General features: G+C 41.8%; 1 protein-coding gene and 1 long non-coding RNA gene across 3 annotated transcripts in view; one reads left to right on the top strand and one right to left on the bottom strand.

Annotated features, from left to right (window-relative positions):
- Positions 1 to 13,640, bottom strand: part of ELOVL2 (ELOVL fatty acid elongase 2) — a 41,448-nt gene extending 27,808 nt beyond the window's left edge. Inside the window, exon 1 of the mRNA NM_001197308.2 lies at positions 13,590 to 13,640. Coding sequence (NP_001184237.1) covers positions 13,590 to 13,592 — 3 coding nt within the window. The 5' untranslated portion in view covers positions 13,593 to 13,640. The remainder of the gene's footprint in view (positions 1 to 13,589) is intronic.
- The window catches only part of LOC121109719, a 30,038-nt gene extending 12,104 nt beyond the window's left edge, over positions 1 to 17,934 (top strand). Inside the window, exons 3-7 of one of the 2 annotated variants that reach the window (XR_005857314.1) lie at positions 50 to 188; positions 8,747 to 9,075; positions 10,445 to 10,549; positions 15,114 to 15,198; positions 17,007 to 17,934. This is a non-coding gene — a long non-coding RNA (uncharacterized LOC121109719). Of the gene's footprint in view, positions 1 to 49; positions 189 to 8,746; positions 9,333 to 10,444; positions 10,550 to 15,113; positions 15,199 to 17,006 lie in introns of both variants that reach the window. The other variant, XR_005857313.1, reaches the window with a different exon arrangement.
- The last annotated feature ends 1,286 nt before the right edge of the window (positions 17,935 to 19,220 follow it).

The raw sequence follows: 19,220 nt of genomic DNA, 5'->3' as shown, positions 1-19,220 counted from the left end.
CTTCTGCTCTGGGATTTTTATTTTTGTTTAACAAGATGTTTCTTTTCAGGCAGCATTTTGTAGTCTGGCTCAGTGCTACGCCCGCTAAGCTCATATCTGAGAATGAGGACCCGGATGGAGAAATACCTGTCTTACAGCCCCTGTCAGGACTCAGATCAGATCAGGTCAAAGCACCATCAGTGTCAAAGGTGAGTACGCCCTATGAGGCCAGTTTCTCATGAAAGCTCATTACTCACTTACAATGTTCATTTGGACATAAGTGGTTTCAAACTATCCAACTTGCTACAAGTCATAAAAAATATAGTGTTAATTTGTCACATAGAATAAGGTAGGCCTGGCTGCTACTGTGAGGTGGCAATAATGTCATGAGATAAGTAGTTCTTACAAAATTAATCAGCTGTTTTCATTATTTTAAGGACAAGGACAAGGAATCTGGAAGGTTTTTCTGGTGTTCTTTTTTTTTTTTTCCCACTACAATTTCTTGGGTTAGCATAGAAGTGTTTTAAGAACAAATTAATAATCATTTGCTTTCCCAACATCTATTTATAATTCAAGCACTGGAAAGCATGCACTTGAAAGCATGTGGTTTTCATTGTTTTACTTTGTAAAATGCTAAGTGGTCATTCTCTCCAGGATGGAAAACATCCTTTCTATAATTGCTCTTTGCAGGTTTTCCCTTCTACAGCTTCCAAACTTTCTTTTTGCTCTGTTCATTATAATTGTGTTAAGTAACCACTAAAACAAAACACAGTAATCACAGTGTTCAAAATGGAACTCATCTGGTCTTAAAAGAAGAGCAGAAAGAAAGAGTGACTGTTGTGGCCCTCTTCACATTGTCAGTCACATGCAATGCTGAAAACCACATCTTTATATTCCATCCACTTGCTTGTTACCGGAGTTTCAAAATGAAACTGTCACCAAAGCAGATCAATACAATCCTTTTAAAAGTAATCTGCTTGATTCTACCTACTACACAGGGGAACATCAGCTTAACTTGTAATTAAAGAAGATTTCTTTAGGGAGACCTTAGATGTGGCCTGTCGGTTCCCAAGAAAACAGCAGCAACTACTGACCTCGTTTTTCCTGTGCTCTAACCATCAGATTTAAAATGATGGTATGACCTGAGATGGGGTGTGATTCCTGACACTGATAGGTCTGTATGGCTGTGAGAGAACAAACAGACAGGGAAAGAGTCAAAAATAAGAAGGGAGAAAAAGTTCTACCTCCACCTACTAGTTTGAGTGAGGAAATTGCTCTCTTAGGCAAAGCACCAGCCTCCTGCAACCAGTCCTGGATTGAACAAGAGAAAATTTCCCTGGGAACAGGAAGGTCTTTATGTTACAAGCAGAGCCTCAATGAGGTTTGTGCAGAAGGGATGATTCTGTTACAGTTGCTTCCTTATTACTCACTTCAGCTCTCACTGCTCTTTCAAAGGGCTGAGAAGATGGACCAGTATCAGAATTGACTTTGCATCAGCCATAGGAAAGCCTGCATGGTTTACCGTATGTGCTCCTGAACAACTAGACTTGATGAATGATGCCTATCCAAGCTACTTTATGAAGGAGCACTGTGTCACTTCGTGTTGTGTAAAAGCAAGGCAGACAGCTGCACTTGCGAGAAGCTCAGGAAAATAACTTCACCAGCACAAGGGAGGGCAGTTGCCATTTTGAGGCTTTGAATTTGCCAGGTTATTTGCTTTTTAGAATAGAATATTCCTCAAAGCTTTGCCTGTGTTTGCAGCTTCTGCTCCGTATTTGCCACATACGTGGCACAGATATTAATGCAAGGATTTTTGCAGCAAAAATTCAGCATCCCAAATTTCAACCCATACACTGAATGAACAAGATGGAGGCAGGGAGCAAGTGGAATGATAGGGAGATTCGTAGTAAGTAGTTTACAAGGCGGCTCGCTTTCCCAAGTATGCCACATCATGATAGTTCAGTCTTCCTTGCTATTTTCAGATCTTGTCACTGCACAGAAGCTGATTTTGTGATTTAGCATGATGCGTGAAGGGCTGTTCTTATACTTGGCATAGATGTTTGGACATTTTTATGGAGAAAGCAGAAGTTACAAACAGACTCTACTCAGCTCTTGTGAGACCCTATCTGGAGTACTGTGTCCAGGCCTGGGGGCCACAGCACAAGGACGTGGAGCTCTTGGAGTGGGTCCAGAGGAGGGCCACTAAGATGGTCAGAGGGCTGGAGCACCTCTCCTATGAGGAAAGGTTGAAGAAACTGGGATTGTTTAGCTTGGAGAAGAGAAGGCTCCGGGGAGACCTCATTTGCGGCCTTCCAGTACTTGAAGGGAGTGATCTAGTGGTTGGTGAACCTGCACATAGCATGGGGGTTGAAACTAAATGATCGTTGTGGTGTTTTTCAACCCAGGCGAATCTATGATTCTGTGACAGTGTGTCCTTGCTAGTACTCTATCTTTTCTCAATTTTTCCACTGTAACAGGCTTTAAAATGAAAGATGAATAGAAGATCTTAAACCTGCGTGCAGGATCTCATGGCTAGACAATGAACCTTAAAAAATAAAGCAAACAACAACATTAAAAAAAACCACCCAGTGTGTTTTCCCACAATCCTGGCAGTGCAGTGAGACAAAGGGTACTCTATGCCTGAGAAGTAGGTTTCTTGGTTGCCGTCCCAGACGTCTGCAATGTAACGCTGTGTCCCCGCTGTGGGGATTAATGTGCAAGGGACTGCCTGCACCTCCTGTTACAGGCAGGGGGGATCAAAAAGGATTTTCTAAAATGTGTTCCCTGAGCAGGGCTCTCCAGTACCTGGCAGTTCTGCCTGTCTCCCTTCAGCAGCTCATTCTGGTGCTGCAGCAAAGGGATAGGAGCAATAATCTCATGTCCTGAAATAGGATCCGACAGATGTTCACATGCTTGGTTGGCTTTGGTAGTTACTCCTCTAGTTACTATAGATCCTCCAAATTGTAGTCCTTCTGAGATAAGTTCCTGTTTTCCTAAATTAACATGTTCTAGAGGTTAAAGTTAAGCTTTCAGATGTGTACAAAGTGGGATTAAAACCCACAAAAACACATCTATAGTAATGCCTGTGCATTTTCTTTTTTTCCCCGAACCCTTTAATAGATGTTTTGTTTAATCCTCGTAATAAAGCTACTGAGATTAATTCTACCCAGCTGTATTTCCTTTTTGGAAAATGGCACGTGTAAACAAATTCAGATTGGGTGAACTAATTTCACAAAGGCACAATGCATCAAAATGCTCCATCCATTGAATTAGACAAGATATAAACCACAAGATCTCCTGTTATCTTGCCATACCGGGAATGGACCTGGAAGAAGCAGGAGACCTAAGAGGGAGACTGCTTATTGCATAATTATATCCCAACACTTTTTGAGTAAATGCTGAATGCCACTGAGACCAGCAGAGCTGCACATGGGCACAATGGCCCATTTGTCCAGACTCACTGGACATACTTCTAGGAGTGAGGCCTTTGTACCTTAATTTCTCTTCAGACCTTGTAATGAAAGACTCTGGCAGAGCAGCCAAGTGCTGCAAAGTAATTGTGGCAGTGTCTTTAGCTAGAGGTGCTTTAATTGCTGGCCTTGGAGAAAGTGCAGAGCTGAGCCAGCTGTAAGTTTTTTTCCTTACTCAGAGCGTGGTTATAGGCAGTGTAAGGTACTAAGAGATGCTGTGGCATGGAAAGCTAAGAATAAAGAAGATTTGTCCTGAATAGGAGTAAAATTGACACTCATGATGTGTTCTTTCAGTTTTTCTCCATTCAGTGGCTGGTATGATAAGCCATACCTGCTTCAGCCACATCCTTAAAAGCAACAGTACTCAATTTACAGACTTGTTCCTACTGTTAAGATGAAGGAAATCTGATTATATTTATCTGCCTGTTAGAGAAATTAATGTGTTTTGCAGTCATTTGCTACGCTCTTTCTTGCCTACTTGCTGCCCCAAAGCAAAGATACTTGCCAAATGATTTATAAGGGTGGAAAAGGGAAAAGGAAAAGAATGGAAGACGAGGAGGTGTTCGCAGTGTGCTGCTGTGGATTGGAGTTCAGATCCAAACTTCCAAGGTTTCAGCCTTAATCTCACAACACGTGCAAAGCCTTTCAATTTCACTTCCAGGTCATTACCCAAATTCAAAACCATTGAACTGCTGCATGGGGAATGCAGGTACACAAAATGCAGATACACAACTCAGTACTGGGAGCTTTATAGTTACAAATGCAACTCATCTTGGGAAAGAAATGCAAAGTTTTAGGATCAAGTGTTTACTTATAAAACTAAAATCTGCCCATTAAACTTAAACCCATAAGCTTCAAATCTGTTTTATTTAATAATTGTTCATCTTCTAATTTATTGGACGAATACTAGTTTTCATTTACTATTAACTGCTACTTTAAAGAAGAAAAGCAAAAGCAGGAAAAATATTAAAGATTGAGCATGTCATGATAGCTAACATGAAAAGAACACATGCCTAGAAGACATTCATTGCTTCAGCAGGTATGTCAGGCTTCTGAATATGGCTTTTGCTTTCTTCATTACAACAGTATTGAAAGATTGGCCTTGCTGGCAGAGGTTTTTCACATGGCTTTCTTCATCATGTAGGTAGGCTCAAGCGAAGCTGACCTGAGGGCTGTTCAATGATAGAACAGGCTTCCTGGCAAGGCGGTAGGTGTCCCATGCCTGTCAGTGTTCAAGAGGCACTGGGACAACACCATCAGAAGCATGCTTGAACTATTAACCCTGAAGTGGTTGGGTGGTTGGACTTGATGATTTTTGTAGGTCTGTTCCAACTGAACTGTTCTACTGTATCCTGAAGTTGGGAATTTCCATGTGACTTCTCACCTACATGAAAGAAAGCTGCACTACAGTGACTCTCGCATCCCTGTGGATTGATTTAATTGTCTCTGAAAGTATCGTAGCAGTTCTTAGAGCCATTACAAAGTTAGAGGTCATGTGGAAAAATACTGGTTCCCTCAGTTGTTAGGCATAGATGAGGTTCCGCACTGCCTGGAGTAGATAGATAGCTGTTAGAAGGAAAACAGGGTTGCTGGCAAGGTCAGCCCAAATTGAGACCTGATATACATCGCAGGCACCGATCAAGTCTCTAGTGCCTGTTTCCAGAAAATGAGCTCCTTGTGAGCTCAAGTTTCCAACAAGTGAAGCAGATGTTCCAGGTCTCTTTAGTTTTGCTGTTTCTTCAAAGCAGCAGCATTGTCTCTTATTTTGCATTTAAGGGTATGCTGCTGGGAATTACATTTTGAAGAAATGATGATTTCTTATAAGTTAATGTCATAAATGCATTCATTTTAAGTGACATGTAGAAGTAGCATTGATGGTACGTAGAGCTGTTGCAGATGGTTTAAGTATCACTACATATATCCTTAAAGATATAAAATGGGAAACTGCCTATCCTAGAGAACAAATAAAGGCAGAATAAAAAGTAACTAGCAGACACAGAAAAGCCATTTGACAGAAAAACCTGTTTTCTAACAGAAGTGGAAAAGGTAATGATGAAAAATCTAACTATTAAATATTATGGAATACAAAGGAGTTAAGAAAAAAAGCAGCAGCAAAACACAGTTCCCCTAGAAAAGAGACTATAGCAAGAAATGTGCGCCTCTTTTGGGGTCTGTAGGATTCGTAAATGCAGTGGGGTGGCAAATGTTCAGTAGCAGTGAGAGTTATTTAAGCAAGTGAAGTAAAAAAATCCAAATATCTGTAGTCTTTAGAACAAACTGTTTACTTGAAATGATTCATTTCAGCAAGATACTAAGTCAGAAATCAGTAGGTGATGTCTGAAGATGTCCTTCAGGACTTTTTCCAGCTAGGTCTAAGCACTGTGCCATCTGAGGGTTCAAATTGAATTGAACACTTCCTTTGTCTTAACTGTACACGTTTCTTCTTTAAAATTTGGATACAGTTTTTTGTGTTAACTTGAAGATCTGAACAACGGAATATATCGTAATATATCCCAAAATGGCTTATCGAGTCAAGTACGAGACAATTCAGGTAATGAATATTCAAACCTCATCTAATTCTGGAATTCTGGAATTGAGGAATGAGTTCATCATGGGAGTTTAATGATCTCATTTTGCTTTTAGGGTCACAGAGGGTCATGTTGCAGTGAATACCTTGTTATTTAGCTCACTATTAATTTGCATGACAGCGTTACTTCCACAGTAATGTGTCCTCATCATGTAAAGCAGACCTTTATACCTTATTGCAGCCAATCAGAACTGCCAAGAATCATGTTTGCATTGGTGTCTATCAAAGCAGTCATGTTTGGATAAGAATATGTGAAGAGTGGGGACAGCATAAAAAAAAAAAAGCACATGAGCCCCCAGATTTGCTGAAGACTAGGAGACGGATAAGGGTTTCTTTGGTTTTAGCTTATCAAGATATTCCTTATCTACTGGGTGCCTAGGACTTGAGTGTTTCTGAATGCATGTATACTAAGTGGAGCCATGAGCTGTGAGCTAAAACCTTGAAATACAAACCCCGTTTTACACTCATGAAAACACATCTGGAGGGAAAATGATATAGCGCTGTGTTGCTTCTCCCTTTTACACCCGTTCCCCTGAATCTGTTCTCTGGGTTCCGCTTCAACTTTGCAATTTTCAACCAAAACACTCTCTGATCTAAATTCTGCCATCTCTCAAAGGTGTCAAAGGAGGAGATAACTTCCTCTTGCACACACTAAGTGAGAAAGCTAGCATTTAAAACTTTGATCTTAGAAAAGATACAATCAAGGTATTATTTTCTTTGAGCACGGATACGTTATAATCTTACCATAGGCTACAGCTTATACTTGATTAAAAATAAATTAGTTCATAAAAAGTTGTATTAAATGTAGTCCTGAGGATAAGTTTCAATGATATCCAGTGTGAAATAGCACGATGCTGGTAATTTAGTGGGTGTAAAGTGGAGGAGGGGAGTGGTGCTTTACCCTTTAGGGTAAGCTATGGGGGATATTCTATGATATTTCTGAGTTTTTCATTGTAAGCAAAATAACTCTCATCTAGTCTTTTATCTTTCAAGGGGTTTTTTGCAGATAGTATTCAAATGCGAACTTACAAAATCTCCAGCACTAAGGAAGGAATAACTGCACTAAAAACAAAAGGTTCTCAATATTGCCTTTCACTGAAATGGGAAGCTACTGGTATTTCTCAGAGCAGTAAAACTAAATGATATTTCTTCCATTTCTCTGCACAAATTGCCTAATTTTGAGCCAATATTCAAACGTGTTTCTGCTCTCAAAAATCACAAGCTGTGCCTCAGCTTTCCAGGGATGTGTGAGCATCCTGTGATGCTTTTGACACATAACAGAAAAATAACAATCTTAGGCTTCATAATTAGCCTTCTGCCAGAAAAGAGAAGTTCTGAGATAAGACAGAATACCATAAAACCAGAAAAGTTACATACTTTTGATTTCTGTGGTTTTTGGCATGGACAGATTCATGATTCTTCATCTTTAAGCCTGCAATTAAAGCTGTTTGCTCCAATATTTGGAGACGAAAAATATCCAAGGGTGCTTTTGAGGGTTGATCCAGAGTCCTTAAATACCTTTTTCAAAGGAAGGTGCTGATTTCTAGAGGGAGGTGTGCATTTCTGAAGCAATTCATGTGAAATGCACTTTGGGTGAAGACAACTGCTGTTCTGGAGCACACCTGTGCACTGGCAGGCTTAGAAGGCATCTGTCATCTCTGCTTTCTAAAAGAGCAGAAGGGGTGGAAAAGAAAGGAATTTATAAACACTTTGCTAATCTCAACTGCTTTTTGATAAGCTTTTTTCCTGATGTCTTTTTTTATCCATAAGCTTGGAAATTATGAGGTTTTTGTGTTGCTTCATATATAGCTTTCTGTTGATAGTAAAAGACGCATCTCAGAAAGAGTGTAGGCCAAGCCCTTGTTTGGTTCCAGTGGGACCCAGTACAGTCAAGACTCCTTGTACCGTCTCCTGTGTAACAGCAAAATGACACTGGGATTCTACTCCAGGAAGAGGAGTAAGGAAGCATCATCTCTGCTGAGAGAAGAGATTGCAGATGTTTCTACAAACGTTGCACAAGGATGTTTTCTTCAAACTAGAAAAGTATCTGGATTTGTAAGGAAGAGCAGCTTTGAGCAGTCAGTCCATAACGCAAATCGATTAAACTGTTTCATCCACGAGGAGATGTGAATAACAGATCAACAAGCCTGTAGATACAAAACTAGACTTTGTGTCATTCTCATCGGAATTGCGTGGACTATTGACAAACACCGAAAAAAGAAGAAAGTGTCCATTATAAAATACTGTTCTGCCACAAATACCAAGTTTTAGCAGATGCAGAGCTCACACGACCTCACATCTGACCTTCTGAACTGCAGTAGAAGTAACTTGGCTTGCCGCAGCCAGAGACAGGAGAGCAAGTGGGTGTGGATGGTGCTATTCAGAGCTGCCTTACTGAAAGATGTGCCAGTTCCTTGGCATGGAAATCACCCTGGATGACTGCCAGCCATTTATTCCCTGCCAGTTTGAGAGCACATTACTTTTGGGAGCAGTTTTATTCAGCCTGGAGTGAAATGCAAGAAACGAAGTATTTTTTACTTTATGCTGGCTGTGAAGATGCATGTGTAATATAGGGAAACAAAGAAACAGTATCTGATGCATGTTTTCCAAAGTGTTACTTGAGAATACATAACAACGCTTCAAGAGGAAAATACCTTCTCCTTCTGTTACCTGGTCATTACTTTTTCCTCTCTTTTTTTTTTTCCCTTAGATCCTTGAGAGCAAAAACCCAGATTTCAAATGTTATTTCATGTTTTTGACTTCAGTTGTGATGAAGGAAGACGAGGTGAAGAGAGGAAAGGAAGTGACGGCTGGTTTTCCAGTTTGGAAAGGAAGCCAGAAAGAGAGCATGGGTGTCTTTCCTTCACCACCTCCCCTCAGAACTCTAAATTTACCAATTTTCAAACCTTAAATGAGAGCAATGAACTCCAAAATCACCTCTTTAAAGGGTATGGAACCCCAGTAAAAGAGAACAGTCTGCTGGCATGGGATAAGAGGGTGCACAGACTAATGAGCTCCCTTCCTGCCTTAATGACAACAGTAAGTATCCCAGAGTCTAACCCACATATAACCGGAATGTTGAAGTCCAGAACTCTTAAACCAGTTACACCATGGAAACATCCAGACAGCTGCTTCTCTCCAAGCAAAACAGAAATACTAATGACTGTGCTGCTTGGTGAGGCCCCAACAACACCATGTGTCCGTAACAGCGTGAGCTACTGTCACACAGAAGAAATAAAAGCAACCATAGACTTCTCTTCATCTCTGTAGAGTACTCCTCCAGTTAGACTGCCACAGTACGTTGCCTTTGCTAGCAGCAAAGTGTCTTGGATGGTAACTAGGGACTAGCTTACTTTAGGGGGTCTCTAAGAGCTGAGAAAAGAATGGTTTGCTGAGATTCTGTATGCTTGGTTTTAGGATAGTTATTTGAAACTCGGCCACCCAACTTGTATTCCTTGCTGTGTTTGGCCTTCAAATAACGACACAGAATGTCGGAACCACCACAAGACATAGGGCTTTATTTCCTTCAGTTTGTGACATCTGACCTTGACGACTGTGTATTGCTGTCAGTTTTGACTGAGGAAGAGCAAACGCAATGCAGGATAAAAGTCATTAGCTGGAGGAATGTAAGATTAAAAGAAAAAGAAAAAAAAGCAACTCAGCTGTTGTTAGTGTGACATCTAATCAGAGTACTTTCAGTATTAATGCCAGTGTAATTAAGTTGTAAAAAATGATCCCTCCTCCCCTCCAGAATTAAAGTTCTGAGTTTCTTTTTGTTTTTGCCTGTTTTGCTGTGTTGCCTAGGTATATAAGTACCTCCACAGAAGGCATAAATATTGACTTGATTTTATATTGAATCCTACTTGTCAGCTGGGCAGTGGACCTATGGGTAAAGACGTAGCCAAGGTGGTTCAAGTATTTAGCGCATGGTAAGGCAAGGCATCCAGGCTGCATGCAGATAATGGATTTATAAGCTTAGCTGTTGCCAGGCTCTTACAAATTGGCTAATAAATTTGAAATGCCTGAATTCTTAAGCGTGTCATTTATAATGTGGCAGCGCTGCAGGCCTCAGTCTCACCAAGAGGTGCTTCTCTGCTGTAGCAGGGGAATGCTCTTTATGCCCTTCCATGGCTCCATTGCAAGGCAGACTCATCCCAGCAGCTCTCTGGCTCCATGGTACACTTAGTTTTATCCTCCTAATTTATCTCCATCCTTTATTCAATGACAAGTCCAGCTGCACTTGTGGCATATTACTTTATCACTAAACATGGATTGGAGTCTCAAATTATACATGTTTGGATCTGATCAACTATTTTCTTCAATAAAAATCAAGAAATGCTATTAAACTAAATTAACATTAAATGAAGTGCCTGATGAACAACAGATATTTGTTTCTTTTACATGCCAGAGTGATTGTAATGAAGATGCAATGACCAGTCTTAAAGAATGGGAGGAATATTCCTAGGGAAAAAAGGAGTCAACACCAAGGCCAGGATGCAAGTTTATATAACAGGTATTTATAAGTAGCTATGCAAATAAGAATTTACTTATTAGCATCATACTCTGATATAATGGACATGTCTCTTGGAAGAGTTAGGTGTCTTTCATCAATCTCAAATTACACTGGTTGCCTAAGTTTCTCAGAAAACTTTAAAAAAAATATTCTACCTTCTATCTAAATAACCCCTCTGCACCTGGACTATTGTAGAGCTACTTGAACCTATTAAATATGGTCATGCCATCCCCATGTTTATGCTTGCCTTAGTGCTATCTAACCTCTTTGTAAGCATTAGTTGCTGTGCACTGTGCAAGGTTATGCACTCTCTCACTCTGTAAATGTGGGATTTGACCCCATGAAAAATATACTGACAAATCAAAATTTGTAATCGGTTTAAAGTTCAAGGGTGCAGCCAAATCCTTAGCCAGTGTAATTTGACCTAGATCCACTGAAGTAAGCACAGCCGTACTGGACTACATAAGCAGAACTGTCCCACTATGGTTGCCTTCATAATGTGGGGATGATAAGGAAACACTTAAAGCCTCATGAAGACTGTTTTGCAGCTTCAACAAGATTAATTTTTTGTGTGTCATTATGTTACGTTCTATAAATAATAGTGATGTAATGCCTATGATGTTGATGAAACTCTTTCCTTAGAGTAGAAGGGACATTAGTAACGCATACCTGCCTATGCCACTTCAGAAGGGGATGATAAAATACTGTTCATATTTCTTGGCATAAAATCTAAGATTATTATTTGTTTGCTCCCAGTACCGTCAGTAGCATCCTCCTCTCTCCCCTCAGTCAGCTCCAAAACAACCTAGACACTCATGGGCTGCAACTTTTAACCCTGCATTAGTTTCATTGCGGCAGTTTTCATCAAAGGCTTGGGTTTCATCTTCAGGCACTAATGCTCCCACAACACACTTTCAAACTTTTAGAACCAAAATAACCTTTGGCTGTGGTTCCACTTAAGGGATGTTGTTACCAAATTGGCCATTCCCTCCCCTCCCCCCCCCCCCCCCCAGAATGCGTGCATTTATGAATAGTGATTGCAAAATCTAAGCCACTTTTCAGCACTAACAGATTATTGGAGATACAGGAAAGCAAAAACTTGCTAATAAAACTCTATTAGCATCTTCACAGCTCTATCTAGCTACTGCTGCCAGCTGTTCAAACAGTAATTCAAAGGTTAAATGAAACAACTCTAAGAACCAGAAATAACAGGTTAAGGAAAAGTGTAAACTATCATTTCCATTAGCAGGAATACAAAGTTGTCAATATTTGTCATTTTTTTTATTTGTACCCATACGACTAATGTCATCTCAGTCCAAATGAGATGAGTCCAAATGAAATACTTGATCTGTTTCAGGCTATTCTGGTAAGTAACCTGGATGTTACTTGTACCAGTCACTGATAAATAACACAAATTGCCTTCTGGAACACCAGGTTTATTTGTAATTGTAATCATTATATCATAAAAGAGACAATATCAATGACTGGTATTATTTCAGGCTTTGTGCAGTTGTAGTGTCTTAGAATTATAGAATGGCTTGGATTGGAAGGGACCTCAAAGATCATCAGGTTCCAACCCCCCTGCCGCAAGCAGGCTTGCCAACTGCAAGATCAGGTACTAGGTCAGCAACTTAGTCATGTTTTGTTTTCCTTTCTTACCCAGCACTATAAGAAATAGCTGTTCAGTAGTGGAAAGCCATTCTGGAGCTCCTAGGAAGTCATGGCACTGAGCTTGCCAGACTTCAAGAAGCATCTGAACAATGCTGTCAGGAATACGGTCTGATTTTTGGGTGGTCCTGTGTGGATCTGGGAGTTGGACTCAATGACCCTTACATGTCCCTTCCAACTTGGGAAATTCTATGATTCTATAATTCTATAAACTTATGCACCATTTATCATAGAATCATATCATAGAATGGCCTGGGTTGAAAGGGACCTCAAAGATCATCTAGTTACACCCCCCCTGCTATGTGTAGTGTTGCAAACCACTAGACCAGGCTGCCCAGAGCCACATCCAGCCTGGCCTTGAATGCCTCCGGGGATGGGGCATCCACAATCTCCTTGGGCAACTGTTCCAGTGCGTCACCACCCTCTGTGTGAAAAACTTCCTCCTAAAATCTAACCTAACTATAATGTACATCTGAGTATACTGCAAACACATTGAATAGGAGAAACAAATTCAGAATTACAGAAGGTGACTGGTAGGAAGAGGACTCAATTCATGGACATACTATTTAAATATCATTCATATCTCAGCTGATCACTGCAAAGGGGATTTCAAATTGGTTTGTATGCATGAAAGGCAAAAATTACAGTATATATTGCAAAATCTTGTGGGGAAAAAACAATGCTGTCAAGTTGTATGAAAGAAGAATCAGGTTCTGTTCGAAATCATGTCACCACTTCTGATACAACAAGCTTGGGCAGGGTATTCAGCCCTGTTATGCCTCAAAGTGCAGAACACCCACACGGGGCTCTTGTACTGCGTAAGGTCAGCGCTACACTTCGTGCCTCACTGTTTGCAAACGGGATGAGGTCCTCTGGGGAAGTTACCATGACGGCAGGACACGATGCGCTCTGCGGAGAGACTCCTACTTGCTAAACAGATGGCTGCACTGTTCCACTTCAACTCTCCTAAACGCCAGACTGGAACCTAAAACTCTATTGTTCATTCACTACGTGGAAAAAAAGAAAGTGTGCCACAGCAGATTGTATGGCTAGCACGGGCGCTTCGATTATCGTGCCACCGGCAGTAATCTCTTTACATAAGCCGCTCAAACGCGACTCGAAATAGAGAAAAACGCACCTGCTTGCAGGCAGGGAGGTAACGGGGTGCACCTACCAGAGCAGCCCCGCACGCTTCCAAGCGGGCTACACACCGCCGACCCCCAGCGCCCACCACCCCGCTCCTCCAGCTGCCTTCCCCGCTCCCCGCCTTGCAACCCTCGCTGCCCGCTCCCTCCCCGCGGCCAGGGCTCAGCCTGCGGTCTGAGGTCCTCTGGTGTCCCGGAGCCGCCATTTCGCGGCCTCCCTCACTCACCATGGCGCCGCGGCTGTGAGGCGCTGTCCAGGGTAGCGGCCCGGCTCTGCCGCCTCTCCCGCCGCGCCCGCCCTATAAGGCGCCGCCTCCGGCCCGCCGCGCCGCCTCCCGGCCGGCCGCCCGAGGAACGGAGCCCCGCCACCGCCCCGCTGTCGGCGTGGAGGATGGCAGGAGGCCTCTGAGAAACCGCGGGGAGGGTTCAGCGCCGGAGGTGCCGGTTTAGGAGCATGCCCCAACACTCGCATTTGCACTGGAAGTGCCCTGACCTGAAACCTCGGTTCTTCCACGCGCTGTGCCAAGCTGAGATGAGTGTCCCTTCTCTACGCAACTGGGGCAATGGGTAGCCACGTGTTTGCTTAGGTTGGCCGGGGAAGAAGTGAAAGAGTTGGAGCTATTGGTCCCCGCCATGACTGCTCAGATAATAAACAGGAGAAAGGGAAGGGGAGAAGCTTTGTGCCTGTCGGAACAAAGACAACTATTTACACCTTCTAAAGTGATTTTTGATCTGAATGCAAGCAAGGCATTATATCTCCTATAAAACATTTATTTAAGCTACTTACGCCCCATCTGGAGTACTGCATCCAGATCTGGGGTCCCCAGCTCAGGAAAGAAGTGGAGCTATTGGAGCAAGTCCAAAGGAAGGCCACAGAGATGATCAGAGGGATGGAGCACCTCTTCTATGACGACAGGCTGAGGGAACTGGGCTTGTTCAGCCTGGAAAAGAGAAGGCTGTGGGGAGGCCTCACTGTGGTCTTCCAATATGTAAAGGGAGATTATCAGCAGCAGGGAAACCAACTTTTTACACGGTTATGATAGGGCAAAGGGAAATGGCTTTAAAGGAGGGGAGATTTAGATAAGATGTCAGGAGGAAGTTTTTCACAGAGAAGGTGGTGAGGTGCTGGAACACACTGCCCGTAGAGATTGTATGTGCCCTGACCCTGGAGGCATTCAAGGCCAGGCTGGATGGGGCCCTGGGCAGCCTGATCTAGTGTTTGATGTAGCGACTGGGAAACCTGCCTGTGGTGTGGGGGTTGGAACGTGATCTTTGAGGTCCCTTCCAACCCAAGTCAGATGATTCTATGATTCTATTAAGGCTTATAGAAAATGTCTTTCTTTTCCCCAGTTTTTAATAGAAAAAGTCTTTGGTTTGTGAATTCAAGATTATCTTTCCCAAAATATTAAAATTATCTGTTTTAATTTTATTTTTGACACAAAGAGGTGTCAACGACAACATGCCACAAATGACAAAGTGCTTCCAGCACTGTCCTCCCAGTTCTGGTTGCTCAGAGTATAGCCAAGCAGAGCTCAGTGACCAGCCTTTCCCAGAGCCAGTTCACAGGCAATGGAAGCAAGCCAAGGGACCACATGCAGTGAGCAACAGGTAACACCCCCACAAACTAAAGTGTGCTCAGTGTATAAAGGCTGTATTGATTGAAAATGTAGCGCTGATGTTCTAAACCTCAAATCATTCCTGAAGAGCTTTGTTCATGTACTACTCTACTCCTTGCTTTTTCTTGGCTCTAGATTCAGATACACCAATTGTAGTGTGAATGGCTAGCATCCCAGTGCTGCTTGCCTGCCCAGAAGATATGTGCCAGCAGCCTCACGTGTAAGCATGTCCTCGTGTAACATCTAGCCCACTTTTATAGATTCAAGCTTGTTTGCTTGAGCTTCCAAATTCCAGCATGTTAGTCTGTACCAAAGTACCACAATTCCTGAGGTTGACCTGCTAGCCTTTCCCCCCATTCATCTTTTTGCTATAGTTTCAAAAACTAAAAACATCATAAAAATGGCATTATACAGAGAAATTACAAAATATGTTAGCTTTTGCTAACTGATTCCATGCAGTCTTGTTACCAGCAGTTCTTAAGCACCCACTGAGAGTTAAAACAAAAGCCTATGACATTAACCTGGTAACTCCCCGTAACGTCACACTTAAGGTGCCTAGCCAGTGTCCTGTGTCAATAGAATTAGAAACAGAACTGATGAGACAAGAATGATCACCCCTTCCATTTGAGATTGCTGCTCAGGGAAAGAAGGTAATTTTTTCAGTCATTTGTACAGGTAGTGTCAGCAGGACAGATCTGTGAAATAGGCAAGTCCTGAGTTTTAATTCCAAGTTTTGAAGGAGATAGTGATGAAGAGCGGTGATTGACAATGGGAAATGTGTCTGAATTTATTTTTCTTTCCCAGACCGATGTTTTTTCCTAGTGACTGAAACTTAGAAGCAGCTGTCTGATACCTGTCTGATCTGTGGTACGCTGTCCATCCTGTTTCCTTCTAAGCTGGGAACAAGTGGGACCTGGTACTTCTAAAGTCAGTGCAATTCAAAGGTGTCTTTCCTAAGATACAGAGATGCCCAAAGCTTGACTGGATACAGCTCTTTGCAACCTGGACAACTCTGCTTGAGCAGGGTGTTGGACCAGATGTCCTTCAAATGTTCCTTCCCAGCTCAGCCTTCATAGATGGCTTCTGATAAGGTCCAACCTGCAGCATTCCCTACATCAGCAGAACTCAAGTTAATGCCCTGTGGTATTTCATCATGAACAGTAGTTGTGTAACAGCACTGTCCCTGAATGAAGAGCTGTTTCAATTGCCTCCATTTACTCTCTCTGTTTCTGAGGAGTTTCAGCTGGAAATAAGCAGTTCTGTTTTTCCACACGTTGACTTATTTTTCTGCCTGCTCTTGAAGCAGAACGTGCTGTTCAGTAACCACTCAAAGATAACATGCCTGACACATGTCTGCTATGCTCAGTGCCTGGGATCCAACCAAAAGCATGGTGTCACCTTCCATGCAAAACAGATGAATCCAAACCCTGCCTCAGCACACAGAAATAAGAAAATAACTTGTTTACAATGTTTTTAGTTTTTGAAACTATAGCTGGTGCAATATGCCTGTAAATCTAAAACTAAACATTGTATTAAGTTGCCAGCTGTGGGATTGCAAAATAAAAACCAAGCCATAATAAATTTATGCTGCAGAAAGTATCAATTTGAGGGATTGCATAGCTTTCTAATATTATGTTTTAGCACCCTCTTTCGGAGCAAAGGAATACTTGCAGGTATTTACTCTGCTAAAGCTGGAATGCAATTGCAAAATGTCCAGGAAAAGTCCCTGGCTGCGCTCACAGCTATAGTGTAGTTCTGCAGTCTGGTGTTTTATAAACTTCCACAAATAGAACCTTCCCATCCCTCTTACACTTAGCATCTTCATCTAAATAGTCTGTGTTGCTCATTTAAGCCAGCCAAGAACCAGGAAAAGATGAATGGATCTGAACCAAAAACTGAAGATAAACACAAAAGACTGTGCTTAGATACTCTGTTATTCATTGTCCAAATATCTCTGGTGAGGAGTCTGATGGTGGTAGCTTGCTGTGAGTTGTGACTGAAACTGAACGGTTTCTCTCATACATTTAGGATTATGCTAGTGTACAGAAGTCCCAGCTGGGGATCATTGCCTAGCCGCGTTGAGACCTTCATCAGAAGGCATGTCCTTCCTCAAGGAGCTTATAGAATGAGGTAATGCAGAGGGAAAGTGGTGGACCCAAGCTCTTCTCTGTGCTCCTTCCCTGGGAAATAGTGCTGTACTAATGTCAAAAGAGAGGTAGTGGGGGGAAGACCATCAGGGTATTCTGGGTAGAAGAAAGGGCTACATTTTGCACTTTCTGCATGACCTATCACTACTCAGCCAACTTCTTGGGTAATTGGGTCAAATTTGCTGTTCTGGCTAAAGCATTTGGTGTGGTTGCCAGTTACCTTTAAAGATATCTCATTTGCCAAGACAAGGATTTGAAAAATAGGACATGGTAGAACAAAAACTGCTTGGATTACTTTAGCTCGCTCATCTTGTGCATATTCATTTAAATAAGCCTTATTTACATTAGTAGCCTTTGGCAAGACTCCTGCTTCATCAATGCACAGAGTGTATGTTAAATGAAAAGCAGGCTGTGAATGATGCAAGGGTGTTAAAAAGGAGAAAAGATAATCTCATTAAGTGTCTGAAATTCTTTAGGAGGACTGGAATACACTGCTTACATAACATAATTTTCATGTGATTATGGGTAGATCATTTAAATATTTTTATTTTCTAGAGCTAGTTAATGATTTTATTCTTCCTTCTGCTGTTGCCTTAGGGTAACTCAATGTAGATTTGTCAAAGTGCTGAGCACTTACAGCTGCCACTGACATCACTGAAAGATGTGCCACAAATAAATAAAATGCAAGTGAAACAAAATTTTCCCCATACATGAGCTGAAAAGGAGGACAAAAGGGGCAAATCCAAAGGCAGTTGGTACTTTGAACATATATTTCATTCAACCTGGTGCAGCATCTTGTTTTGCTGCACAAACATGAGCACTAGTTAACTGATTGCTGTGAAAGAACTGGTTGGTCTAGGTGTGTTGGCTTACACACCCTTTAGATAAGGACTGTGGCTTCAGAAACTGGATTACAGCTAGTCTTTAGCTGGCTTATTTGCAGCACTGCATGTCAGTGCTGCTCTGTGAAATCCATGTCAGATGCTCGGTTGTTGTCAAGGTAGTTGACCTACCCCATGGCATATAATACATTCATACGATATTATTGGGTTGCTGTTGTTGTTTTTTGTTTGTTTTTCATTCAGATAGAAATCTGCATACATGTTTCATTTGACACAAAGTGCTCCATGTGATCCACAGGAAAGGCTTTATAGCCTTAGGAAAAAGATCAGATAACCAAGATTGTATTCACCAAATGATTGGAGGAGGAAGTGTTTCTCCTTTTATCTCATGACTTGATTAAAATGTAACATCCACAGTTACCTCTTCTCTGTGCCCATGAGGATTTGTCTGTTTAACTGTTTCAACCATAATGCCATACAGCCTTTTTTACTGGCTTGTTGTCAGTGCCGAGGATGACTTCAGTCCTACATCCGTATTGACCTCCAGCAACAACAGGCCACTGAAAGCAGAGAGAAAGTCTGGAGCATAGAAGACTTGCTTTTAGTAAAGGAGGACCAACTTTGGGAGCACATCTCTTGTAGTATAATTTGAGAAAGTTTTAATTGGCAGAAGATGAATGTTTCAGACCAGCTAGTACCAGCAACCAAAATTATATCAGCTTTGGTTTATGAGCTAGTTCTTTCGAAGTAAGAGGATTTACCATTTGGAGGTGGCTTATGTTCAAGCCTGAAACCCCTTCATTTTATACGTTGCATTCTAGAGAAAGGCACATTTAAATAAAATTAAGGTTTTCCACTCTGAAGACATGTTGACTAAAAAGCTGTCTGCCTGTGCAGTGTAAGATGAAAAATGTAATTGCTACCTACTTTCATCTTTATTTCCTAGCATACTGCCTTAGATGGTATCACTATGGTGTATATTTATCACTCCAGGATGACTTCATACCAGGATAGTTTTTTCATCAGTTATGGGCGCTGAGTGGCTCTGTGATGTGGTTTGGGGATGTGATGTAGATTAATTAACTACTAATCATAAACATGTTTGGAACTGTAAAATGATGTATAGCTCCAAAATGTGACAGATGTTTTACAGGAGAGAGAACGTTCCAGTTCCATACCCATAGAATTTGCTCTAACTATACACGAGAAGTAAAACAATAGAGAAACAGAACAGCGTAGCTAGGAGAGAACTT

The sequence above is a fragment of the Gallus gallus genome, chromosome 2 (assembly GCF_016699485.2).
Source record: "Gallus gallus isolate bGalGal1 chromosome 2, bGalGal1.mat.broiler.GRCg7b, whole genome shotgun sequence".
Taxonomy (NCBI): Eukaryota; Metazoa; Chordata; class Aves; order Galliformes; family Phasianidae; genus Gallus; species Gallus gallus.
Note: the sequence above shows the minus strand (reverse complement) of the source record. Positions and strands in the feature narration are given on the sequence as shown.